The sequence below is a fragment of the Loxodonta africana genome, chromosome 19 (assembly GCF_030014295.1).
Source record: "Loxodonta africana isolate mLoxAfr1 chromosome 19, mLoxAfr1.hap2, whole genome shotgun sequence".
NCBI lineage: Eukaryota > Metazoa > Chordata > Mammalia > Proboscidea > Elephantidae > Loxodonta > Loxodonta africana.
In genome coordinates this window covers 57,673,257-57,700,945 of record NC_087360.1, presented here as the reverse complement: position 1 = coordinate 57,700,945, position 27,689 = coordinate 57,673,257, and the positions used below count along the sequence as shown (strand labels likewise).

Here is a 27,689-nt window from a genome sequence, read left to right as displayed (position 1 = left end):
CATAGATAAAGAAGATTTAAAAGACATTAAATCTCTCAAGTAGATGCTTTGATTTTAAGGTGAATGAGAAATTATTTAGCGTAGTTCATTGGTATCAGATAATGACTTCCTATGTATTTATTCTGTTAGGATATCATTAACTCTTGGGATTCCTTGTAACAGATGGAAGTTCTTGGAAGAGTATAGCTATTAAAAGTTGGTTAGCTATTATTTATTATGGGATAGGAATAGGAAAAGAAAAGGATGTTACCTATACCCATTTTCCTATGGAAAAAAGACAATTATAATATTTACATATTCGGCTTCTCACATAGGCCAAATGTTCATATACCACCTAGTTCCAGTTTTTCCTCTAAAATTGTACAAATGATGTGAACTTATTGAGTAGAATTTTAACATCCAACTTATCTAGATTTAGGGTATTCTCCACTCTCAGGAACACGTTGAGAACTAAGAAAAAAAGAGCTGGTGAATTGTTAAGTGATAGCTGTCACTTACTGCCATTTACTACCCGATTGTCTTAGGACAAGATATCCATTCTTTCTTTTGCAAAATGAGGATGCGAAACCTAGAAGTCATGAGTAAATGAAATTGTCTATGGGTGTTTGCTTTATAATTCATAACCTGCCATACAAATAAAAAGTTTCATGTTTAGATTTTTTTTTTTTTTAATTAAAAGAAGTGAGGGGCAATTACTCAGAACATATTGACTCAAGATACATTTAGTCTTGGCTTACTGACTTCTCAAAGTAGGGCAAATAAAAGGGTGATAAATTAGGAGAAAACAGGGATTAGTAGTGGAAGACACGCTAATAATAATATTTACTGAGTGTCTCCCTACTGCCTGATACTCTACTAGGCACTAACAGAACAAAAACTGCTTTTTACATGTTAGGAAGCTAGGAAACCTTGGTGGCATCTTAAGTATTATATGACTTGCCCAAGACTTCTTGCTTGTGAGAAGCTAGACAAGGACAAAAACCCATGTCTCCTCCACTTATAAACTTAATGTTCTTTGTTCTAAACTGTGCTGTAAATTTTGGTCCTAAAAGCTAAATTTTCAGAATAAAGTCCCTTACATAGCACACCTCATTCTCCAGCATTGCCTCATAGATGTACACCCAGTGAGCATACATACTTGTATTTTACACTTAAAAGATGTGTACAGTTTTTTAAATTGTACGTTAATGTAGTTCTCATCATCATTTTCTCATATAGCATTTTACGGTGTTCGCGGGGAAGGGCCTTGCCGTGGCAACACCGCTTTTTAACTAACGCTTCCCCTCTCACACCTTACTAACTCCCAACCTCCCTATTCCTGCTGTTGCTTTCTTTGCATCCAACAAGCTGTCATCAAGTTCCCCTTCCCCATTTTCAATGCCATCACTTCTTCTCTTCCATACTCACAGTCTTGTATTTTGAGGGCTGTTTAGTCATTCTTGCTATGGCTAGTTTCTCCATAGCCTTTAAATTCTGTGTTTAATACCTTTGAACAGAATGTCTAAAAGTGTTCCCTTGCTTTATCCTAACACTCATAGGGTGCTCTGTATCAACAAAACCAAACCAGATAAACAAAACTGAGCTCAGACTAAAGGAATTCTTTTTTACCAAATAGTGATTTCTAATTAAGTATAATATATTCCTAATGTTGGCCTAAGAACAATGCCTGTAGTTTAGATGTGTTGGGTATGTGTGCGTGTATGGGTCTAAGTATGCTTAGGATAGGACTTCCTTAAAAATGTGTTTTCAATAAACCGAAAGCTTTGGCACTGAGAGCCAGAATGTCATCATCTCATAATTTAATAATATTGTAATAATACTTTTTTTTTGGTACAATTTATCTGTTGGGCACTAGATTACTGTTTTGCATTCCAAATACATGAGGCTGTTACCAAAAGATCCCCTGACAATTTTTAGGAATTTTACAGTAAGATGCCTTCATATAATACTTGGAGGGGTGAAAAGTTTTTTGTTTTTTGGCTAATTTGATTATGATGATATAATTTGTGATTTGATTTTTGGATGACGTGGATTTGGGGGCCAGATTAAGGCTAAAGTATCGTAATTACTTTAGTACCTTTTAAATGTTTCTTATTAAAATGTATTTTCTAAGTTTGTTGGAATCCAGCTGATTTCTTTATGCTTAATACCACTTTTGTCATCCATTGTTGGATTTGAAAGTACTGAAAACTGTGCCCAGGGATTTTTTTAGAAGGTGAGAAATCATATTTCCAAATTTGTCGCTTCTAACAGCTAAAAAAAAAAAATTTTTTTTTTTTTTTTTTTTTAACAGCTAAGAGATTCTTCTCTTTTTTTTGGCAGCGATGAGGCTGAGATTGATGGAGTTGTTGCTTTAGGGTGTGTGAGATGTGGGTCATTATTGTAAAACCTGGGATTACACAGTATTCATTTGACAACAGTATCAACTTCTATCTTAAATTCATCTTAATTCTTTATCCTAAACAGGTATCAGATTCATTAAGTTTTTTCTTTTCTGTAGTAAGAAATATAGTGGGAATTACCCACAATGCAATGCTTTAATTTCATATGTGAATAAACCACAGATTTCAAACTTTTTAATATATAGCAAAGAATAATGTACAAGACATTTTTTAGGTTTTCTTTTTTTCATTCTTTTTACATTGACACACATGCTGATACTGTGTTCCCATTACCTTTAATTGTAGCCTCCACTTAATTGGCAAGAAATAATGAGGGGGGTAGTCTCATAAGGAAGTACGAATAATGTGATTTTCAGTGTGTGCCATATTACCTGTGGCACAGAGATTTAACTGTATATGAGGGATTTCTAGGAAGAATCAAACACATTGAAAGAATTTGTGAAGTGTTAGCCCTTACTCCCTTGACTGTCTTTAACATGAACAGTGACATTCGAGATTGTTCTTGTTTTCAGAGTACATCCAAGCCATTATGATGATGGAGGAATCTGTTCAGCATGTTGTCATGACAGCCATTCAAGAGGTAAGTTAGAACTTTTTGTGCTTACAGTTTGTGAAAAATTAAAAGAGCAAACATGAGTTTAAGTAATGGAAGTAGAAATTTAAAAAAGATTCTGCTACTCATTTTTACAGAATTTTGTCTTTAAATGTATATAGGTTTATTATTACTTAAAAAATCATATTCATTTAAATTTCTCATTTTTATTTAAATCTGAAACATTTATCTTGTAGCATGGATGTTCAATGACTATTCCTAATTTTAAAAATGCTCTTAGTGAACTAGCTATAATAAACTAATGCCTAAAGCCTAAAGCCATTATAAACCAACCAAAAACCAAAAAAAACCGAACTCCATGCCGTTGAGTCAATTCTGACTCATAGCGACCCTATAGGTCAGAGTAGAACTACCCCATAGAGTTTCCAAGGAGCCCCTGATGGCTTTGAACTGCCGGACTTTTGGTTAGCAGCCATAGCGCTTAACCACTGCACCACCAGGGTTTCCTCTTAAGCCAACAGTCTACCTTACGCTTAATTGTTGGTTTCCTCTTTGGCAGAAAATGGGTCTTCAACTCCCCATACCTAAAGCAATATGTAGATGTGTTATTGTATTAAATATAAAACATAGCTGTAAAAATAAAAATAGATTTATAGCTGGTTAACCTCAGGGTGGGGGAATGTTCTTAATCATAGAAGCAACAGAAGAAACCCTTAAGGGGAATAAAAAATTGCACGTAGGATTGAATACACAACTAAAGAAAGAAACACAAAAGTCAAACTTAAAAAATGGTAAATACAAATTAGTATTTTTTAAAATTCTTTCAAAAACACAAAGCTTTTTCAAAGATGAGTTTGTCCATCAACGCTGACAATAGGTGTATAAATTGATGTGTTTTAAAAACATACATCCTTTTATATCATATAAGATTAGGTTTGTCTTTGATGGTTAAAATATCAAAGTGACATTCACCTAAGCAAGATAGAGGTTTCGTTTCTTCTTAACTGGTTCTAGGCTGGTATGGAGGCTCTGTACTCAGCAGGGACCCAACCTTCTTCTGTCTGTTGCTCTGCCGTTCTTAGTATGTGATTACCACCTAGGTTCGTCTACGGCTATCACATTCACATTTCCAGCCAACAGCAAGGATTGAAGAAGGGTTATCTCCTTTCTCTGAGGAAACTTTCAGGAATTCCCACTTTCCTTAGCCAGAGTTTACTCACACAGCCCGACATGGAGACTGGAAAATGTGATCTTTATTTCAGCTGATCACAGACCCAGCCACAATTTGAGCATTCTTTTACTAAAAATGAGGAAGGGGGCCACTAAAAGTTCCACCTTACTGTCATTTATTCTGTAATTCCACTTCTAGGAACTTATCCCAAGGAAATCTGAAATACAAAGATATGTAACAATAGTAACAGCAAACTTTTATCCAATACCTACAATGTGCTAGGTAGTGCTGGCACTTACTCAGCATGTTACGTCTGTTAAATCATATAAAATTCATTACAGTCCTGTGAGGTATTCACTGTTATTGTCCCCATTTTATAAGAGAGGAAATTGAGTCAGAGTAACTTGGTCAAGGTCACCACTAGTAAGTGGCAGAGCTAGGATTCAGATCTAAGCAGTCGATGCTGTTAACCATTGGGCGGTATTGCCTCAAGATTGTTTATTTAAGCATTATTTTTTGGTACTGAAACATTAGAAACACTCTAAATGCCCAGCAGTAGGGGAAGGGATAAATTATGTTATAGTCATATATTAGAACGTTATGTAGACATTAAAAGCATATTCTTGAAAAATACTGAGTGACATAGGGAAGAGCTTACAATATATTAGGTTAAAAAAAAAAAAAGGATACAAAACACTTGAACTGTACAATCCCATTTCTGTTTGAAAAATAAAATTAACCTGCTTTTTTATAAATAAGTAAAGAAGTTTGCCAAAATCCAATCTTCAGATGGTTGGGTTTTCTTTACTGTTTTCTATATTTATTTTCTTATTTTTCTATAACAACAGGTATTGTATCTCTAATCAGAAAAATATTTTTAAATTACTATTCTGTAACCAAGTGATTTTCAGTCTGTGACTCGATCCTTAGGAATTATTTAGAAATTCAGACAAAGGTTGGGCGCAACAATATTTGTCCAACTGTTTTATATTAGTGGAACTGTGACAAAAAGCAAACATCCATCAGGAAACAAGTGTTTATATTATGGTGCCTCCATACAGTGGAATGCTATATTTCAAAAAAAAAAAAAAAAAACCCATTAGTTTGGAGTTGATTCTGACTCATAGTGACCCCACAGGACAGAGTAGAACTGCCCCATAAGGTTTCAGGGCTGTAATCTTTACCAAAGCAGACTGCCACATCTTTCTTCTGCACAGTGGCTGCTGGGTTCAAACTGCCAACCTTTCGGTTAGCAGCCAAGTGCTTTAACCACTGTGCCACCAAAGCCCCTGGAATGGTACATAGCCAATAAAAATTTGTTTTAAAAAAGAGTATCTTACAAGAGGGAGAAAAAACATTTAAAATGCCAAGTGAACAAAGCAAGATATAAAATAGAATCCCAATTAAGTTTAAAAATGATGATAATGTCTATTACACGCTTATACATTTTATTCATTTAGCAGATACTTATTGAGCACCTAATATACACCTTATTGAGCACCTAATATACACCAGGCTCTGTAGTAGTCATAGGGATACAACTATGAAAAAGATAGACTTGGTCTCTTGCCTCACAAAGTATGTCTCATGGGGAAAATAGCTAAACAAGCAATTCAAACACAATTAAAAGTGCTATGATAAGGAAATATAATAACGCCTGAAGGGGGTATCTAACTCAGATTGGGAACATTAGGGAAGGCTTCTCAGAAGAAGTGGCATCTACGCTGAGCACAGGATAATGAGATGAGGTAAAGGAGAGGCAAAAATAGTTCTAAAGACCAGGAGGCAAGGGGAAAGCAAGACTTGCACGGCACATTGGAGGTATTGAAAGAAGACTGCCTGTAGCAAACACTGTGAGGTGGAAAGTGCTTGGAGATGAAACGAGATATAAGATGATTAGAACATTGTGCAGTTTTGTTAAAAGGATTGGAATTTTGGAAATCAATGTATAATTTTAAGGAGAAGATACATTGACGTTTTTGTTTGAGAAAATCCCAGCAATAGGAAGAATGGATCCAAGGAAAATAAGGCTAGAGAAAAGGAGACCAGTTAAGAAACCTTAGTAATTACCCAGTGAAGAATGTTGGAAGCCTGAATTACGTTATAACAGGCAGGATGGAGAGAAATGGACAGATTTGAAAGTTATCAGCGCTTGAATCAATAGACTTGGTGACTGATTGGACCTGGGAGACCAAGGGGGTTGTTGTTGTTGTTGTTGTGTACCATCGCGTCAATTCTGACTCATAGTGACCATATAGCACAGAGTAGAACTGCCCCATAGGGTTTCCAAGGAGCAGCTGGTGGATTCGAACTGCCGACCTTTTAGTTAGCAGCCTGAGCTCTTAACCACTGCAATACCAGGGCACTAATCAAGGGAGTAGCTGGATGGATTTATGGAACTGAAGAAGGGCTTTTGTAAGATGATAACTTTTTTTTTTTTAAGGAATAATCTATTTATAGGTGTTCATTTAGGTACTACCTACTTTGAGTTCGTGTATATGTGGGAGTGAGGTGGGGTAAAAACCAAAACCAAACCCATTGCCATCAAGTCAGTTATGACTCAGAGCCACCCTGTAGGACAGAGTAGAACTGCTCCATAGAGTTTTCAAGAGCGCCTGGTGGATTCAAACTGCCAACCTTTTGGTTAGCAGCTGTAGCTCTTAACCACTATACCACCAGGGTTTCTGAGGTGGGATAAAATAAATATATAATACAATTTACCATTAGTGACATCTAGTACACTCACAATGTTGTACAACCATTACCACTGTTTATCTCCAGAACTTTTGCACCATCCCAAAAAACATACCCCATACCCATTAAGCGGTTACTCCTCATTCCCCCATCATCCCAGCCCCTGGCAACCACTAATCTGCTTTCTGTCTCTATGGATTTGTCTGTTCTGGGTATTTCATATAAATAGAATTATACAGTATATGGCCTTTTTGTCTGGCTCCTTTCACTCGGCATGATGTTTTCAAGGTTTATCCAGGTTGTAGCATATGCCAGTACTTCATTCCTTTTTATGACTGAATAATATTCCATTGTGTGGCTGTATTACAGCTTGTTTATCCATTCATCAGTTGGTGGACATTTAGGTTGTTTCTACCTTTTAGCTATTGTGAATAGTGCTCCAATGAACATTTGTGTACCAGTTTTTGTTTGAACACCTCTTTTCAAGTTCTTTTGAGTATATACGCAGGAGTGGCATTGCTGCATCATATGGTCACCCTAGGTTTAACTTACTGAGGAACCACCAACCTATTCACCACAGCAGCTGTACCATTTTACATCCTCGTTGGCAGAGTACGAGCATTCTAATTTCTCTACATCCTCGCAAGTTTATATTTTCCTTTTTTAAAAATTACTGTTATTATAACTAGTAGGTGTGAAGTAGTATCTCATTGTGGTTTTCATTTACATTTCCCTAATGACTAATGCCACCAACCGTCTGTTAGTTTGTTGTACTGTGGTGGATTGTGTGTTGCTGTGATGCAGGAAGCTATGGCAGCAGGTTCACCCATTGTGGACAGGTTTCAGTGAAGCTTCCAGACTAAGACAGACTAGGAAGAAGGACCTGGTAATCTGCTTCTTAAAAAATAAACCAGTGTAAGCCTAATGAATAGCAGCAGAACATTATCTGAAATAGTGCCAGAAAATGAGCCCCTCAGGTTGGAAGGCACTCAAAATATAACTGGGGAAGAGCTGCCTCCTCAACGTAGACCTTAATGACGTGAATAGAGTCAAGCTTTTGGGACCTTCATTTGCTGATGTGGTACAACTCAAAGTGAGAAGAAACAGCTGAAAACATTCATTAATAATCGTAATGTGGAATGTACGAAGTATGAATCCAGGAAAATTGGAAGTTGTCAGCAATGAAATGGAATGCATAAAGATGGATATCCTAGGCATTAATGAGGTGAAATGAACCAGTATTGGCCATTTTGAATTGGACAATCATATGCCCTACTATCCGGGAATGACAAAATAAAGAGGAATGGCATCGCATTCATCTTCAGAAAGAACATTTCAAGATCTATCCTGAAGTACAATGCTGTCAGTGATAGGATAATATCCATATGCCTACAAGGAAGACTAGTTAATACAACTAATAATCAAATTTACCCACCAACCACTAATGGCAAAGATGAAGAAATTGAAGATTGTTACCAACTTCTGCAGTCTGAAATTGATCAAACATGCAGTCAAGATGGATTAATAAATACTGGCAATTGGAATGAGAAACTTGGAAACAAAGAAGGATTGATAGCCGGAAAATATGGCCTTGGTGATAGAAATGACGCTGGAGATTGTGTGATAGAATTTTGCAAAACCAAGAACTTCTTCATTGCAAATATCTTTTTTTCAACAACATAAACGGTGAGTAAAAAACAAAAAAAATAGTTTTTTACTTTCATACACGTGGACCTCGCAAAATGGAATACACCAGAATCAAATCTACCACATCTGTGGAAAGAGATGATGGAGAAGCTCCGTAGCATCGGGCAGAACAAGGCCAGAGGCTGACTGTGCAACAGACCGTCAGTTGCTCATATGCAAGTTCAAGTTAAAGCTGAAGAAAATTAAAACAAGTCCATGAGAGGCAAAGTACAACCTTGAGTATATCCCACCTGAATATAGAGACCATCTCAAGAATAGATTTGACACACTGAATACTAATGACCAAAGACCAGATAAGTTGTGGGATGACATCATGGATATCATATATGCAGAAAGCCAAAGGTCATTAGAAAGGTAGGAAGGAAAGAAAAGACCAAAATGGATGTCAGAAGAGACCCTGAAACTTGCTCTTGAACGTCAAGTAGCTAAAGCAAATAAATAAAACAGCTGAACAAAAGATTTCAAAGGGCAGCTCGAGAAGACAAAGTATTGTAATGAAATGTGCAAAGACATGGAGTTAGAAAACCAAAAGGGAAGAACATGCTCAGAATTTCTCAAGCTGAAAGAACTGAAGAAAAAATTTAAGCCTCAAGTTGTAATATTAACGGATTCTACGGGCAAAATATTGAATGACACAGGAATCATCAAAAGAAGATGGAAGGACTACACAGAGTCACTGTACCAAAAAGAATTGGTCAACGTTCAGCCATTTCAGAAGGTAGCATATGATCAAGAACCAATGGTATCAAAGGAAGAAGTCCAAGCTGCACTGAAGGCTTTGGCAAAAAACAAGGCTCCAGGAAGTGACGGAATACCAATTAAGATGTTTCAACAAACGAATGCCACGCTAGAAGCACTCATCTATGCTAAGAGATTTGGAAGACAGCTACATAGCCAACCAACTGGAAGAGATCCATATTTGTGCCCATTCCAAAGGTGATCCAACAGAATGCAGAAATTATTGAACAATAACATTAATATCACACGCAAGTAAAATTGTGCTGAAAATAATTCAAAAACAGTTGCAGAAGTACAACAGAAAACTGCTAGAAATTCAGGCTGGATTCAGAAGAGGATGTGGAATGAGGGATATCATTGTTGATGTCAGATGAATATTGTCAGAGAATACCAGAAAGTTGTTTATCTGTGTTTTATTGACTATGCAAAGACATTCGACTGTGTGAATCATAACAAATTACGGATAACATTGCTAGGAATGGGAATTTCAGAACATTTAACTGTGCTCATGAGGAACCTGTATGTAGATCAAGAGGCAGTCATTTGAATTGAACAAGAGGATACGGTCTGTTCTTAAAATCAGGAGAGGTGTCTGTCAGGGTTGTATCCTTTCACCATACTTATTCAATCTTTATACTGAATAAATAATCTGAGAAGCTGGACTATATGAAGAAGAACACGGCATCAGGATTGAAGAAAGACTCATTAACAACCTGTGATATACAGATAACACGACCTTGCTTGCCGAAAGCAAAGAGGTCTTGAAGCACTTATTGATGATGAAGAAAAACAAAAATCCTCACAACTGGACCAGTAAGCACCATCATGATAAATGGAGAAAAGATTGAGGTTGTCACTTTACTTGGATCCATAGTCAGCCCACCAGTCAAGAAATCACATGAGGGATAGCATTGGACAAATCTGCTGCAAAAGACCTTTGAAGTATTAAAAAGCAAAGATGTCACTCTGAAGACTAAGATGTGCCTAGCTCAAACCATGGTATTTTCACTTGCCTCATATGCATGTACCCGTTGCTGTCGAGTCGATTCCGACTCATAGCAACCCTATAGGACAGAGTAGAACTGACCCATAGGGTTTCCAGTGAGCACCTGGTGTATTCAAACTTTTGGTTAGCAGCCGAACTCTTAACCACTATGCCACCAGGGTTTCCCATATGTATGTAGAATGAACAAATATGTCTTGGAAGAAGTACAACCAGAATACTTACAACAAGCAAAGATGGCAAGACTACTCTGGACACGTTATCAGGATGACCAGTCCCTGGAGAAGGACATCATGCTTGGCAAAGTACAAGGTTAGCGAAAAAGAGAAAGACCCTCAGCAAGGTGGATTGACACAGTGGCTATAACAATGGGCTCAAACATAGCAGCAATTGTGAGGATGGCACAGGACCTGACAGGGTTTCATTCTGTTGTACATACAGTATGAGTTCAGAACCAATTCAATGGCACCTGTCAACAACAGTGACTGATGATGTTTAGCGTCTTCGCACGGGCTTTTGGCCATTTGTATATCTTCTGTAGAGAAATGCCTGTTCAAGTAGATAACCTTTTAACTATTTAAATGCTAATAGGAAAAAACCTTAAGAAGGAGACGTAGAGATTGAGATATAAGTGAGAGGATTGATAATAAATGGAACAGGGACCATGGGAAGGTGTGAAGAGACTGGGCTGAGAGCACAAGTGAAGGGATTAGCCTTGGACAGGAAGACTGAGCCTCAGATTGTAACAGGAGTGAAGAAGGAAAGGATGAGCATCTGTGTTGTTAATTTTGTAGGTTAGGATGCAGGAAATTGGAGAAGTTCCTACCTGGAGGCAAGGTTTTTTGATGAAGATATGAAGGAATGTGGTTTGAGAAGTGGGAAGATTGAGAATGATCTGTGAAGGGAGTAAAAGAGACTGCTGAGTGGTTTAAGTATAACTGTACTTTTCAGGCAGATTTGAAGGCCCAGTTGAGATTAGAAACTATGTATTAATAGTGACATCAGTTTGTACTTTCTAAGTTTTTTAACTCTCTCAAGTGGTTATGTGGCCAGAACAGACAGCTAGTTGGATTGATTCTGGATTGAGATTTTGCCAGGGAGAAGTAATGAGGTAAGAAGAGAATTGATAGTATTGGCAAAATTCATCAAAGTAATGAGCCATGAAATCTAGGCTAGATATTGATTCTAGGCTAGAATAAATTGAACGAACAAATGATCGATCATGGATTCTAAAGTAGGGAGGGAATGATTCCCAAATATAAGATCAAGATGTTGTTTGTAGAAGAAAGAGGAGCAAACTTTAGACAGGCAAACCAATAGGTGTTCATTATAGGGTCTAAGCAAAGTAGGGAATAAAATGAATATAAGAATGATGGGCTGTGTTGGAGAAACAGTGAGAAATAAAGAGCTATGGTGCCTAGCAAGCATCAGTGAAGTTGAGGAGCAGGTATACTAGAAATAATTGAGTGAGAGGCCTAAAATGAGGGAAGGTTGTATTTACAGAGTGGGATACGTGGATTTTTATTTCAGAGGTGATGCTGTATTATGATGTTGTTGTTGTTAGGTGCCGTCAAGCTGGTTCGGACTCATAGCAACCCTATGCACAACAGAACGAAACACTGCCCAGTCCTGAGCCATCCTTACAATCGTTGTTATGCTTGAGCTCATTGTTGCAGCCACTGTGTCAGTCCACCTCGTTGAGGGTCTTCCTCTTTTCCGCTGACCCTGTACTCTGCCGAGCATGATGTCCTTCTCCCTCCTGACAACATGTCCAAAGTATGTAAGATGCAATCTCACCATCCTTGCCTCTAAGGAGCATTCTGGCCGCACTTCTTCCACGACAGATCTGTTCATTCTTTTGGCAGTCCATGGTATGTATGTTCAATACTCCTCACCAACACCACAATTCAAAGGTGTCAGCTCTTCTTTGGTCTTCCTTATTCATTGTCCAGCTTTCACATGCATATGGTGTGATTGAAAATACCATGGCTTGGGTCAGGCGCACCTTGGTCTTCAGGGTGACATCTTTGCTCTTCAACACTTTGAAGAGGTCCTTTGCAGCAGATTTGCCCACTGCAATGCGTCTTTTGATTTCTTGACTGCTGCTTCCATGGCTGTTGATTGTGGATCCAAGTAAAATGAAATCCTTGACAACTTCAATCTTTTCTCCATTTATCTTGATGTTGCTCATTGGTCCAGCTGTGAGGATTTTTGTTTTCTTTATCTTGAGGTGTAATCCATACTGAAGGTTGTGGTCTTTGATCTTCATCAATAACTGCTTCAAGTCCTCTTCACTTTCAGCAAGCAAGCTTGTGTCATCTACATAACGCAGGTTGTTAATGAGTCTTCCTCCAATCCTGATGCACTGTTCTTCATATAGTCCAGCTTCTCGTATTATTTGTTCAGCATACAGATTAAATAGGTATGGTGAAAGAATACAACCCTGATGCACACCTTTCCTGATAAGGACTAAAATGTAACAGTGGGCAAAGGAAAAAGACTGGAAGAAAATTTTTTTACTCCCTTCTACTGCCCCCTTCTGAACTAGATGCATCTTCTCTGAGTATTCTGTCACAGCCCTTATGACAGCACAGTGTATTTATCTATTGATGTATCTTTCTTACTTGAGCTGTGCTTCTTAACAGATAGCATCTTAAATATTTCAAAATTACAAAGGTGATTATTTCTGGATGGTAGGATAGTGGGTTTTTTTATTGTGGTGAAAATATATATAGCAAAGTATTTGCCAATTCATCTGTTTTTACAGGCACAGTTCGGTGACATTATGTTCATCACATTGTGCCACCATTACTACCATCCTTCTCCAAATTATTCCACAACCGTTAATAAAACTGAGTGCCCCTAAGCAACGACTTCCCCAGGATAATGTTTTTTTTTTCTCTCTGTGTTTTTTCTGAATTTAATCTTTTCTACAGTGAATACTATTTTTTCAATTGAAAGGTTTTTTTTTTGTTTGTTTGTTTATTTTTACTAATAGTCTCAAAAGCATGAGAATGGAAGCCAGTATTATTTACTCTTCGTCAGATTTTGTTTTTCCTTCTAATTGTGCTAAGGGACTTTCAACTCTTATTACTTAATATCCGGCCAGCAGTGGTTCTGAAACTTCAGTACGCATCAGAATCACCCGGAGGCCTGATTAAACACGTTGCTGGGCCCTCACCCCGGGGTTTCTGATTCAGTAATTCTGGGATGTGGCTCAAGTTGCGTTTCTCATAAGTTTCCAGGCACTGCTTATGGTGTTTTGTGGGGACCTCATTTTGAGGCCAACTGATACAGAGAAAAAGATACAGGTAGACATAACATTTCAATTCTCAGGAGAGTGGAGTAAAGGTGGAAATTGTAAAGTCTCTCAGCAGTACATCCCCACCTTTCTAATTGGCCCTTTCCTTTTGTCCTTCAGATAGAAGGAAACAGTAGAAGATTGGGACCATTTGAGTCTGCCCCTGACATATGTCACAATCAGAATTCTTTCCACTTCTGCTCCCACCCCTATACACACCCTTTGGATCTTCTCTCTTTGCAACATGAGGGTGAGAGAGGCTAAGACGTAGATTTGTGTGTGCACGTGTCATCATTAACCATTAGCCACTTAGCATTGGCTAATACTGATGTTGCCCACTTTTGTTCTTTAGAGATAAGTACTTAATGTTGGCATTTTTACTGAAAAGTCAGTGGTTTTAAATATTTAGCCACATTTTTAACTTAAAGATCTCCCTTTTTTTTTTTTTTAGTGGTAAGAGTAAATGATACTGGGTTCTTATGACTGTGCTTACAATAAACATGAGCACCAGATTTTAGATCTCTTCGTTTTAAATGAAGGCATTATCCTAGCATGAAAAAAGTTTCCTAGACTGAAATGAAATAACGAGACAGTAAAATTTTATTTTAATCGAATTGTTTTTATACTGTGCTATCTTAGAGTTTATGTAACAATGGGAGGTAACGCAGGGTTGCTTGGTTCATGTTGAGAATCAAAATAATAAAAATATTTTATTTAAAAAAAATGGTGATAATCAAATTAGCATAAAGGTTTAGTATAACTTAAAATAGGAAAATGTTGTTTTAGATTTGTTTTTCAGTTTAATGTTTATATCATGGCTGGGTGTTCATGTTTATTGTATGTTATGTAGAATGTCTTTTTTTCACCTCGTAGTTATAATCATTTAAATTTTAATTTCAGTTGATGAGTAAAGAATCCCCTGTCTCTGTTGGAAATGATGCCTATGTTGACCTTGATCGCCAGGTATCTACTTTTGCATTGTTTTTGTTCATGTGAAAATTAAAAAGGACAGATTTTTTATATTAATGAGAAGAATGTTTCAGTTGAAATTTCTTATGAAATATATTGCTGTAATTCTCTAGAACATTATATCTTACGTAAATTTAAGAACTTAAGCCATTTTACTAGTGGATGTTACATATTTGTAATTGTTGCATAACCCAATTTAAAACAAATTAACTTCTTTAATTTATTATAATTTGTGTTTTCTAGTCATGCTTGATCTTTTCCCATTAGTGATATTTTATATATTACATTTAACATAATAGATGCATTCCTGGAAAATAGCATGTATTTTTTCTTATAATTTTTACAATGCAAAAGATACTTCACCTCTTTTTCCTCACCTTATTCTTCAATTGAAAATATCTCTTCTACCCTACCTTCATCTTTACGAAGTACAGGCAGTCCCTGGATTATGAACAAGTACTGTTCGTAAGCCTATCTTTAAGTTGAATTTGTATGTAAGTCGCAGTGGTTAGGTATGGTTCAGTACGGCTCGTACCTAACGTCAGTTAAATGTTTGTCTTAGCATATAGTATATAGTGTACCCTTCTATGAAAAAAAAAAGAAACACTTCTGGATACACTAAAACATCTTTAACATAATAATACAGTAATAATAATAATGTTTTGATGTGTGTTGCAAAGTAGCACCCGTTCGTTATTATGAACAATTGTATGTACCTCGAATTTTTAATAGTCTTTAGGAAGGTTGGTTCGTAACTGTGGATCATATGTAAGTCAGACATTTGTAACCTGGGGCCTGCCTGTAGTGAATAATCGCTCAGTAGATATTTAATTTTTTTTTTTTAGATATTTAAATGGACTAAGGGAATTTTATATTTTTAAAGAAACCCTACAGTGTGTTCTTACGGATTTAACAGAGGTGTGATTTTGTCATTTTATGGTTATTTCTTCATAAAATATTGTTAGTTACATTGTCAGTTTCTATGCATAAGCTATGCGGGAACATCTGTTCCAAGGCATGAACAGAAATTGTTATGTTCTTTGTCTTCTCTCATTTCTTCCACATGGTTTCTCAGTGTTTTCCGGGAATATCTTGGGACATGCTATAATTTTAGCCCAAGTTGTAATTTGTCTTTCTCTTATATTATAGTGTTTGATTTTAAAGTTGTTTAAAGTTAAAAATACTTTTTTTTACATCTATGTTGTACAGAAGTTTTGTCACCTGAGCTGAATAGACAGTAAAATTTTATTTTAATTAAGTTGTTTTCATACTCTGCTAACTTAGAGTTTATATAACAGTGGGAGACAACGCAGGGATGCTTGGTTCATGTTGAGAATCAGAATAAAAATATTTAAGGAATGGTGATATACAAATTAGCATAAAGGTTGAATATGACTCAGAAATTTGTTCTGAAAATGCACTAGCCGTATATTTCAACAATTGAAGTCCTTGTTCCTTTAGCACATATGTACTTTAGCAAGTAAAATTTCTCAGTCATTATGTAATCAACATTACCAAGAACCAAATAAAAAAAAGATGTGTGAGAAAACTTGATTTGGGGAACAGCAAAATTCAAAGAGCACAAAAGACTTAGGACTAAAAGAAAATTGAAATTATAAGCACCTTCTTTTGACTCTTGCAGAAGCATCCTTGGTCTCCTCCCACCCCCACCCCCACCCACCCAAAGAAAGGGGAAAAATGTGAGAGTTTTGTGGAGAAAAATGTTTTCGTTCTCTGTCGTACGCATGTGGTTATGAATTGTTACCACTTCACCTTGAAGTATTTATTGCATGTCTTTGTTTCTTTGTTCTTCAGTTGAAGAAAACAACAGAGGAACTAAATGAAGCTTTGTCAGCAAAAGAAGAAATTGCCCAAAGATGCCATGAATTGGATATGCAGGTAAGAGACCTGTTCTCTCTACCACACATTTGAAATGCACCACCTCAAGCCCCACCGAAGGTACTGTGTACTGCCGTACGGTACAGCTTGACTGTGCAAAACCCTAATTAAAGAACATTTTTTTTAAAGAAGAAAGAAAAACAGATTTATGATTAAAGGTAGTACACTGAACAAAGGTATTAATTTCCATTTCTTCCTTTGACCCCATTAAAATTAAAGTAATTGAAATGGTATAAACCTGCAAGAAAAGAACAAGAGCCTTTGTGGGTGTGCTAGTAAACTAGCTCTCCAGAGGGGTGGAGGTGATTTAAAAAAGCCATGGTTTGTGATGTTTATGATAAGTACTCCCACAGTGACCATTTTCAAGTTACTAAACCATTCCAACAGGAGCCCTGGTGGCACAGAGGTTAAGCACATGGATGCTAACCCAAAGGTCAGCGGTTCAAATCCACCAGCCACTCCACAGGAGAAAGATGTGACAGTCTGCTTTCATAAAGATTTACAACTTTAGAAACCCTATGGGGCAGTTCTGCTATACCCTATAGGGTCACTATGAGTCGGCATCAACTCCATGGCAGTGAGTTTGGTTTTTTTTTGAAACCATTTCAAGTTAACAGTTTAACAGCCCCACTCCTAAGACTCCTGAATATTCCACAGTCACCATGGTATTAGCCAGCTCCAGCCTTCCTTTGAAAGCCAAAAGGCAGTTGGAAAAGTGCTGAAGGGCTAAAAGGAACAAAGAATGCAGTGGCGAAAACACCAGCGGGTAGGGGGCGTGGAGTGGGGGCGTGGTGGGAGATGGAGGGAGCTGCTATAGCAGAACCCCAGAAAGGCCACAGGTATGATGGAAGGCTGAAGGGGGGCTATTCCCAGAAGTATTGTGAAGTCTAGTTGAATCCTTCCACACTGTTTACCCACTGCGTATAGACTGGCTTATGCTGCTGCTCTTTGTTGCCATTGAGTAGATTCCTACTCATGGCAACCCCAAGTGTCAGGGTAGTACTGCTCCATGAGGTTTTTAAGGCTGACCTTTCAGAAGCAGATTGCCAGTCCTGTCTTCCAAGGCACCTCTGGGTTGGTTCAAATAGCCAAGCTTTTGGCTAGTAGTAAGCACTTAATCATTTGTGCCGTGCAGGGACTCCTGACTGTAGCTACACTCAAAATTAGAGGGCTCTTTTCTAAAGAAATTAAACAAAGAGAAGTACTAGGGAGATTAGAGAGGTATTGGTATTACAGGGTAAGATCCTTTTCGTTCTGGCATTTCTGGGTTCCCTAATTTAGACGAAGGCAAGCTTCTTGTGGATAAGCCCTAAAAGTGAAACCCATGAATACAGAGCTTCCAGTTACCCTCGTTGTTGGGTGCAGTTGAGTCAATTTTCAACTCCTAGCAACCCCATGTGACAGTTTTTCTAGGCTGTAATCCTGATGGGAACAGATTGCCAGGTCTTTCTCCCACAGAGCTGCTAAGTAGATTTGAACACACCAGCCTTTTGGTTGGCAGCTGAGCGCTTAACTGTTGTGACACTGTTGACTAATTCTTAAATGTAAGGAAAGGGAAGGTGAAAATGATTCAAAAGAGAAAAGGATCGAGATAAATAGAAAACCAGCCCTAGAAGAAGTGGAGAAATTTAGGGAAGTAAAACAGATTTTTTTTAATCTAGTTAATACCCTCAGTGAAATTAGTAAAGATGTTGCATCTATAAAATAAGGGCAAGATGCAAAAGGAAAAATCAGACATAAAGAAACACTTAAGTAAATTAAAACAGAACTGTCAAATAAAAAATTCAACAGAATAGTTAAAGATGAAGTTGAGGAAATCGCTCACAAAGACAGAAATGAGAAAGTAATGGTTATTTGTCTGGGATTTACATCAAAATAGGCGGTAGGGGGAGTGGGTGGAGGTACAAATGAGACATAATTGGCTATGTTTTAATACTTGTTAAAGCTGGCTGATGGGTATATATAAAGTTCATAATATTTTATGCTAGAAGCATTCTACATAGAAGTTGGTCATTACAATGGATGTATAAAGAAGGAAGTATAATCATAGCACACTTTTTGGGTATGTGGTAAATAATATTTACATAGTCCTAATGTAAGTACGGGAAACCCTGGTGGCGTAGCGGTTAAGTGCTACGGCTGCTAACCAAAAGGTTGGCAGTTCACATCCACCAGGCACTCCTTGGAAACTCTGTGGGGCAGTTCTACTCTGACCTATAGGGTCGCTATGAGTCGGAATCGACTGGACGGCAATGGGTTTGGTTTTTCTTGGAATGTATGTACCGTTGCTTTTCAGTTTTTAAAAGCAAACTATAGAGAAATGCTAAGCATTATAATAAATAGGAGTTTATTATTTGTATGATGAGGATATAAATATTATCTTTAATAATATAAAATTAAAGGTACATACCAGGGTGGATAATAACGCCTTGATATCTGTGTTATTGCAGCACAGTCATGCTCATTTATTTACATATTATCTGTGGCTGCTTTCATGCTATAATTGAAAAGTTGAGTAGTTGTAAGAGAGACCTATGGCTCTCAAAGCCTAAAATATTTATTATCTGGTCCTTTACAGAAAAGTTTGCCAACTCCTGGTATATATAGACAGATTGCCAAGTGAATGGTCAAATTGCAGAGAGGTTACGAAAGAGAAGGGGTAGCCCTATAACATACTTGGATCTGCAGGGAACAGCATTAACACTGTCATAATAATATAAACTCTGATGTAATAATGAAAGCTTTGTCTTTGGCATTTAGAATTGTTATTGTAAAGTAAACGTACAGATGATAGAGGTTGAGAAGTAGAATGGGAGAGGAGGGAGGAGGGAAGGTAAGACCACTAATGTTCTCATCTTACTAAGTAGGGAGTCAAGAATCACTTTTCTCCTCTGTGATACAGCAGTCATTACACAGCTGGCTCCTTCCTGTGTTCCAGTCTCAGCTCCAAATCACCTGATTTGTTAAGCCATAAAATATTTATTGGATACTTCGGTGTGCCAGGCACTATTTTAGGCCTTTTTTTTTAGGAAGGCTTACCATGGTCAGCCAACCCAAAGAATGACCCAGTCTCACCTGATAGTCTTACTCTAACCGTCTGCGTAGCATTTCTCACTCTGTTTTTTTGTATTAATTTACTTTCTTGTAGCATGTGAACTCTTTAATATATTTATTATGATTTGTTTGAATATATGAGTAAGGACTTTCTAAGCTTCGTCCATCACTGTATCCCTTGTACCTAGAACCATGTGACAGTGCTTAGCACATAGGAGGCACACAGTGAATATTTGAGTGAATGAATGAATGGGCGGGTAGTTGAGTTATATGAATAGATAAGCAGTTGTTTAAAATTTAGGGGTGGCCAGTGAAGGAAGTGCGAATAGTGACATGACTGTATTTGGGGGAAGAGGGTGGCACAGGTTTCTGTAATCTCACATTGTCAGAGGAGAGAGTCATCAGATAATGCCTAAGTCAAAAAGCAGTAGTGTATGACGTTATTTAGAGTGCAAAGTAACAACCAAAAGCAGTAACATTAGGAACACTTAAAACTAACGGTCCCTTGGGAATGGAAGAACTTAGCAGGAAACTGTAGCTTTTCATTATAAGCCCTTTGCCTTATTTGATTTATTTTAAATAAATCGTGTTTATCGTTTTTAACTAGTCTCCTTTTTCTGCTTGTGTAAAAAAATTTCTGCCATAATATATTGAATTAAACTCTTTTAGCAACATTAGCTAGTCTGATAATTCTAGTATTAAAATTTGTGTTAAACACTGAGCCTTCATATAATTTGACCATATACCAAACCAAAAAACTCACTGCCGTCAAGTCGATTCCAACTCATAGCAACCCTATAGGACAGAGTAGAACTGCCCTGTAGAGTTTCCAAGGAGTGCCTCCCGGATTCAAACTGCTGACCTCTTGGTTAAGAGCCGTAGCACTTCACCACTACGCCACCAGGGTTTCCATTTGTCCACATACCAGACTGTAAAGCAATTCTCAATATAATTCAAAGAATCTGGGCTATATAGATCATGCTCTCTGACCAAAGTATAATTTAGTTAGAAACAAAGAGATGAGTTTTTAAAAATTCCATTCATTTGGAAATTTGAAAGTGTGCTTCTAAATAACTTAAGAGTTGAAGAAGAAATCATAACAACAACTAGAAAATATTCAGAACTGGATAATAACAGAAATACAATATATCAGAACTTATGGGATACAGCTAAAGCAGTGCCTAAAGGGGAAATTTAAAGCCTTAAAATTTTATTTTAAAAAGATGTATGAAAAGGACAGAAATGAATGAAATAAACTAGTGGTATACAATACAGCCCAGAAGATACTCATGCATGTACGGAAATCTGATAAATTAATAGAGCTGGCATTTCCAGATTCATTTGTTCATTCAGCAAACATTTATTGGGCACCTGCTATGTATCATGTGGAGCCCTGGTGGCACAGTGATTAAGAGCTCAGGCCGCTAACCAAAAGGTTGGCAGTTCGAATCCACCAGCCACTCCTTGGAAACCTTATGGGGCAGTTCAACTCTGCCTGTAGGGTCACTTTGAGTCGGAGTCGACTCAAAGGCAACAGGTTTGGTTTCGGCTTATGTATCATGCACTGTTGTCGTTGCTGTAGATACAATGAGGATAGGACACAATGAGATATAAATAACAGACCAAAATAGGTAAAACATCCTTGCCTCCAAGATTCTTACATACTAATGAAGAAAACGACAATAAATAAAATAAAAATATAGTAGGTTATATTGTGATAAGTGTTCTAGAGAAAAATAAAGAAGATGAAATAGGGAATACAGAGTGGGGAGAATTAATTTTAAGTTGGCTAGTCAACAAAGGTCTCCTGCAAAAGTGACATTTTGGTAAAGTCCAAAGAAGTTACAGAGTGAGCCTCCCAGATTTCTAGGGGCGAAGAGCATTACAGGTAAAGGGAAGCCTAAGAGCCAAAGTAAGTGCAAAGGCCCTGAGGTGGGAGCATGACTGGTATACTTAAAGAACAGCAAGACTATTAAGAACGCAGGAGAAGGAGGGAGTGTGGGGGAGAATAAAACCAAAAACCAAACCCGTTGCTGTTGAGTCAGTTCCTACTCATAGCCGCCCTATAGGTAGGAAATCAGTCTGAAGAGGTCTTATAAGCCTTTGTAAAGACTTTAACTTTCAGTAATGTGGAACGTCTTCAGAGGATCTTGAGCAAAGCGGTCATGTGACCTGATTTTTGTTTTAGTAAATCATTTTGTCTGCTGTGTGGAGAATAGATTAAAGGGAGGCAAGGGTCAACCCAAGGAGACCAATTAAGAGGCTATTGCATTAATTCAGGCAAGAAATTATGTTGACTTAGAACAGGAAGTGGTGGTAGTGAGAAGTGTCCAAAATATGTTTGAAGGTAGAGCCAATGATATTTGCTGACAGAGTGCAGGTGGGTGAGGGAGAGATACCAAGGATGGTGGCTGAGCAACTGGAAGCACAGTTACCATTTTCTGAAATGGGAAAGACTATGAAAGGAGTGGAGGGTAATTAAGAGCTCTGTTTGGACAATTTAAATTTGAGATGTCTGTTCAACATCTAAATGGAAATGATGTTGAGTTCAGGATCCCTGGCTAGAAATACAAACATGCAAGTTGTCATGAAGCTAGACGCCATCACTGTATTTAGAAAAGAAGATCTGTGGGGCACTCCAGTGTTAAGCAGTCAGGGAGATAAAAAGGTAAAACCAGTGAGTGGTTATGGAACCCAGGAGAGTAAGATGTCCTGGAAGCCAGGTGAAGGAAGTACTTCAAGAAGACGGATGTGGTCAATTGTGTCAAGTATTGTTGATAGATCTTAGTAATGTGGGGATTATGAGTCATCCTGTTGAGCAGTTTGGTGGAATGCTGAAGGAAATAGCTTCACTGGCATGGGTTCAAGAGAAAATGGTGGGAATGTGGAGAGGAAGAGTTAGAGAAGACAGCTTTGATTTTTTAAGTTTTGGTGAGATATACTTGAGATACAGTAAACCGCTCATATTTGAAGTGTACAGTTTTGATGCATTTTGGTATGTATAAACCATCAACACATAAACCATCAACATAAACACATAAACCATCAACACATCGGTCCCAGAAGTTTTATCGTGCCGCTTTGTGACCCCTCATTCTAGTCACCAGGCAGCGACTGCTCTGCTTTCTGTCACTGTAGATTAGCTTGCATTTTCTAGAATTGTATGTAAATGGAATCATACAGTATATTTTCTTTTCTTGTTTTTTAGTCTAACATCTTTCATTATTTTGAGTTTCATCCATGTTGTTGGTATCAATAGTTTATTCTTTTTATTGCTAAATAGTATTACATTGTATGAGTATACCACAGTCTGTTCATTCATTCACCTGTTGAATGTTTGAGTTATTTCCTTTCTTTTTTTTTCTATTGCAAGTGAAACTGCTATAAACGGTATTAGTCTTCTTGTGGACATATGATTTTATTTCTCTTGGGTAAATACCTAGGAATAGATTGGCTAGGTCATAGCAATCGTAGGTTTAACGTTTTAAGAAAGTTCTCAATTGTTTTCCGAAGTAGTAGAAACATTTTACATTCCTACCAGAAGTGTGTGAGACTTCCATTTGCTCCACATCTTCACCAACACTTGGTAGGATCAGTCTTTTTAACTTTAGCCACTTTAGTAGGAAAGTAGTTTTAAATAATTTCTGTTTTAATTTGCATTTCCTTAATGACTAATGATGAGTATCTTTTTGCTTGTTTTTCTGTCATTCATATATCTTCTTTGGTCAAGGCTCTTTTCAATAATAAGATAAAGAACGAATTCTTGCTTACTCTTACTGTATTGCCTGTGCGGTATTCCAAAATAATGTAAATATTTTAAGTGAAGGTTAATTGCACTTCATTAAACACAGACTTTAATTCATAATGGTAATTCACAAATGACTGTGCTATTGCCACTGTAATTGGAGGAAATAACTGCTGTCTTCCTATATCCTAACAGGTTGCAGCATTACAAGAGGAAAAAAGTAGTTTGTTGGTGGAGAATCAGGTATTGATGGAAAGACTCAATCAATCCGATTCTATAGAAGATCCTAACAGCCCAGCAGGAAGAAGGCACCTGCAGCTCCAAACTCAATTAGAACAGCTCCAAGAAGAAACATTCAGGTAAAATACCACTTGTTGTTGTTACGTGTTATCAAGTCAGTTCCAACTTATAGGGACCCTATGTACAACAGAATGAAATACTGCCAGTCATGCACCATCCTCACAATCGTTGTTATGCTTGAGCTTATTGTTGCAGCCAAATTTGGTAATTATCATTTCATTAAGAATATAATATTAAGACTTCTGAGTAGCTACAGACAAAGGAGATTTTAAAGAAAAAAATGAAATTCTCAAGGCCTTCAGGTAGAAAGTTCAAGTAAGTTACAAAGTCAGAATAATCAGAATAGAGTTAGATTTTTCAGAAACAACATGCAAAGCAAGGTAATAGTGGAGCAGTGTTTTTTTTTTTTTAATTCAACAGAAGAAAGTGTGAACGAATAATTTTTATATCTAGCTGAGCTGTCTTTTAAATATCAAGGCTATAGAAAAACTGTTTACAACACAGAAGAACTTAGGGCTTTCTTTACATAAGCCCTTCTTGGGGTCTCTACTAGAGCAAGATTCAGCCAACGTGTATGTAAAGGACCAGATAATAAATATTTATAGCAGCATTACTCACAATAGACCCAAGCTGGAAACAGTCCAGATGTCCATCAACTGATAAATTAATAAACAAAAACTACTACTCAGCAATAAAAAGGACTTAAGTACTGCATACTTCTGCAAGGATGAGCCTCAAAGCATTATGCTAAGTGAAAGAAGCCAGATGCAAAAGATTATATATTGTGTGATGCAACTTCTATGAAATCATCAGAAAAGGCAAATTTATATGGACAGAATGCAGATAAATTCCCTGGTGCTAGGGTGGGAGCTGGAATTGACTGCATAAAGTCACAAGGAACTTTTTGGAGTGATGGAAATGTTCTAAAATTGACTTTTGGTGATGGTTACATAACTATATGTTTATTAAAAATTACTGCATTGTACATTTACCATGGTTGCATTTTAAGTTATGTAAAGTATAGCCCCATAAAGCTCTTTCAAAATCAATAGCTTTCATGTATATAAACAGTAATCAGAAGACCTTATGGTGGAGAAAATGCCATTTACAATAGCAGAAAAGAAGATGAAATATTTAGGAATAAATTTAACGAGAAATGTATAAAACCTATTTAAGGAAAATTCTAAAACTCTCCTGAAAGACACAAGTAGAAATCTGCCTTTATCCTTGGATAGGATGACTCAACATTATGAAGATATCAGTGCTCCCTAAGTTACTTTATAAATTCAGTACAATTTCAATAAAAATAACAAGACAGTATTTCACAGAATTGATCAAATTAATATAAAAATTCATGTGGAATAGCAAAGCACATAAGAATAGGCAGTTATGACAATGAAAAAGAAAAACTAAGAATGCACAGCTCTACCAGATTGTAGAACATAGTGTAAAGCCTCTATAATTAAAACAATGTGGTACTGGCCCATGAATAAACCAGCAGAATAGAATAAAAAGTCCAGAATCATACCCGAATATGTGGAAACTTTGCCTGTGACCGGTGTGGCATCTCAGATTGCTAAGGAAAAGTTGAGCTTCTTATTAAATGATGTTGGCACAACTGGACAGCTATTTGGAAATACAAAATTGGATCAATAGCTCATACTATACACAGTAATAGACTCCATATGGATTACGGATCTAAATGTAAAGCATGAAACCATACAAGTGCTGGAAGAACCCTGATATAGGGACAGACTTTCTAATCATGACTCAAAATCCAGAGGCAATAAAAAAAAAGATTGATAATTTTGACTACATAAAAATAAATCTTTGCATGACCCAAAAAAGAAACCATCATAAACAAAGTTAAGTTAAAAGACTGCTGTCAAATGGGGAAAAATATTTGTAGCATGTACCACAGAAAAAAGGTCTGTTATACCTTGTTTTAGAAATTATACTTAAAGAATAACTTGTTAGAGTAACTCTCCAGAGTTAAGAGATTTGCTCAACCAAACCAGTCAAGCCTGTGTCAAGATTTTCACAATAGAGGGAAAATAACAGTCCTTTTAATTTCCTTTTACAGCCATAATTAAATTTAAACTTCAGTTTTTACATTGATTCACAAGTACATACTTTATACAACATACCAGTGTTTCAACTCACAAGTTGACTATGATACCACCTGGCATGTTAACAGTCTGCCAAAGCTTATACAAGGATTATTTTCATTGGCACAGAGGCATTTGCCACAACTAGGACCATTCTCTTCTGTGATTTTCCTTATTCTGAAAATAGCCTTCATGCTGTCCTTTGACTGTCTGCAGTGTGGTTCTCAGATCATCTGCATGACAGTCAACTAGGGAACTAATTAAAAATAGATTCATAGGCCTTATTTACCCCAGATCTGATAGTCTAGGAATATGCCAACCTTAGCATACGTTTTAAAGGAGCCTGGGGGTGCAAGTGGTTTGCAATTGGCTGCTAACCTAAGGGTTGGCACTTTGAAGCCACCCAGCGACTCCTGTGGAAGAAAAGGTCTGGCGAACTGCTTCTATAAGGATTACAGCCAAGAAAACCCTAAGGAGCAGTTCTTCTCTGTAACACATGGGGTCACCATGAGTCGGGGGCATACCAACAACAACATACCTTTTAGTGTAGCTTCCCACCTAAGCCTGCCTTTCCTCAAATGCCTGCTTCTTAAAGAAATTTGCTCTAAGGACAATGCCTTAACCTTTCGAGAAAGTATTTACATTTAAATATCTGTTAATGTGCCAGTGAGTCGATTCCTACTCATAGCAACCCTATAAGACAGAGTAGAGCTGCCCTATATAGTTTCCAAGGAGCTGCTGGTGGATTTGAACTGCTGACCTTTTGCTTAGCAGCTGAGCTCTTAACCACTGCGCCACCAGGGCTCCGTTAATACAGTGTGGCTTTGTTACCCTGCCTCCCATTTCAGGCACCGTAGGGCTGAATTTTTTCCTTGGATTTTTCCAAGGTCCATAGAATAATAATATGGACAGACACACTGTTTTTTCTCACCTCCTTTTCTGCACCTTTCAAAAATCCCTGAGAACCTTTTTTCCTACTTCAGATTATTCAACAGTATTCTAATTTATGGATGTTTATAACCAGTGAACTCCCATATACTTAATTATTTTGGAGGAATGCATACCCTGTATAGCTTGGGATTTAGCAGTGTGACAACAATGTTTTGTGAAGATTTACTATAAAATAAATTATGGCCTGCTTCTTACTTTTTTTCTTACCTAGTCATAGATTCCCACTGTTAAAACAGTAGGAGAAATTAAATATCAATTAAGTTTTCCTTTACCAGGTAACTCTTAGTGTCATGGGTTGAATTATGTCCCCCCAAAAATGTGTGCATCAATTTGACAGGGCCATGATTTCCAGCATTTTGTGCTTGTCCTCCATTTTGTGATTGTAATTTTATGTTAAAAAAGGTTAGGGTGGGATTATAACACCCTTACCCAGATCATATTCCTGATGTAATGTAAAGGGAGTTTCCCTGGGCTGTGGCCTGCACCATCTTTTATCTCTCAAGAGATAAAAAGGAAAGGGAAGCAAGCAGAGGGCTGGGGACCTCATACCACCAAGAAAGAAACACTGGGAGCAGAGGGCGTCCTTTGGACCTGGGGTTCTTGCGCAGAGAAGCTCCTAGTCCAGGGGAAGATTGACGAGAGGGACCTTCCTCCAGAGCCCACAGAGAAAGAAAGCCTTTCCCTGGAGCTGACGCCCTGAATTTGGATTTCTAGCCTACTAGAATTTCTCTTTGTTAAAGCCATTGCCTTATAGTATTTGTTATAGCAGCACTAGATGACTAAGAAACTTAGTGTGGTAGCGTATCAATTATTCTTTCATTTTGCCCAATGGAATGTTTTTGGATTTTTTTTTTCCCCCTTTCTTGTGCCTTAGCAGATGGGGAACAAAAACTTTTTCAGAAAGTGTAGAAATAATTCATGCCCAGTGATCTACATTAGCAGTTCAAAGTGTGGTCTGAGGATCCCCTTGAGATTCTCTAAGACCCTTTCAGAGAGTCTGCAGAGTCCCCTGTTTTCTAACTACACATCTATCCAAGGCTGGATTTTCTTCATATACTCCAAGGAAAAGAACGTATCACAGCAGATGAGTGTAG

The 27,689-nt window shown here is 37.3% G+C and overlaps 1 protein-coding gene across 4 annotated transcripts in view; it reads left to right on the top strand.

The window, feature by feature from the left end:
- The window catches only part of HOOK3 (hook microtubule tethering protein 3), a 121,027-nt gene that overhangs the window by 38,003 nt on the left and 55,335 nt on the right, over window positions 1-27,689 (top strand). For all 4 annotated transcript variants that reach the window (XM_064272760.1, XM_064272761.1, XM_010592418.3 and 1 more), the window contains exons 6-9: window positions 2,915-2,982; window positions 14,470-14,532; window positions 16,354-16,437; window positions 23,432-23,595. In XM_064272760.1, coding sequence (XP_064128830.1) covers window positions 2,915-2,982; window positions 14,470-14,532; window positions 16,354-16,437; window positions 23,432-23,595 — 379 coding nt within the window. The remainder of the gene's footprint in view (window positions 1-2,914; window positions 2,983-14,469; window positions 14,533-16,353; window positions 16,438-23,431; window positions 23,596-27,689) is intronic.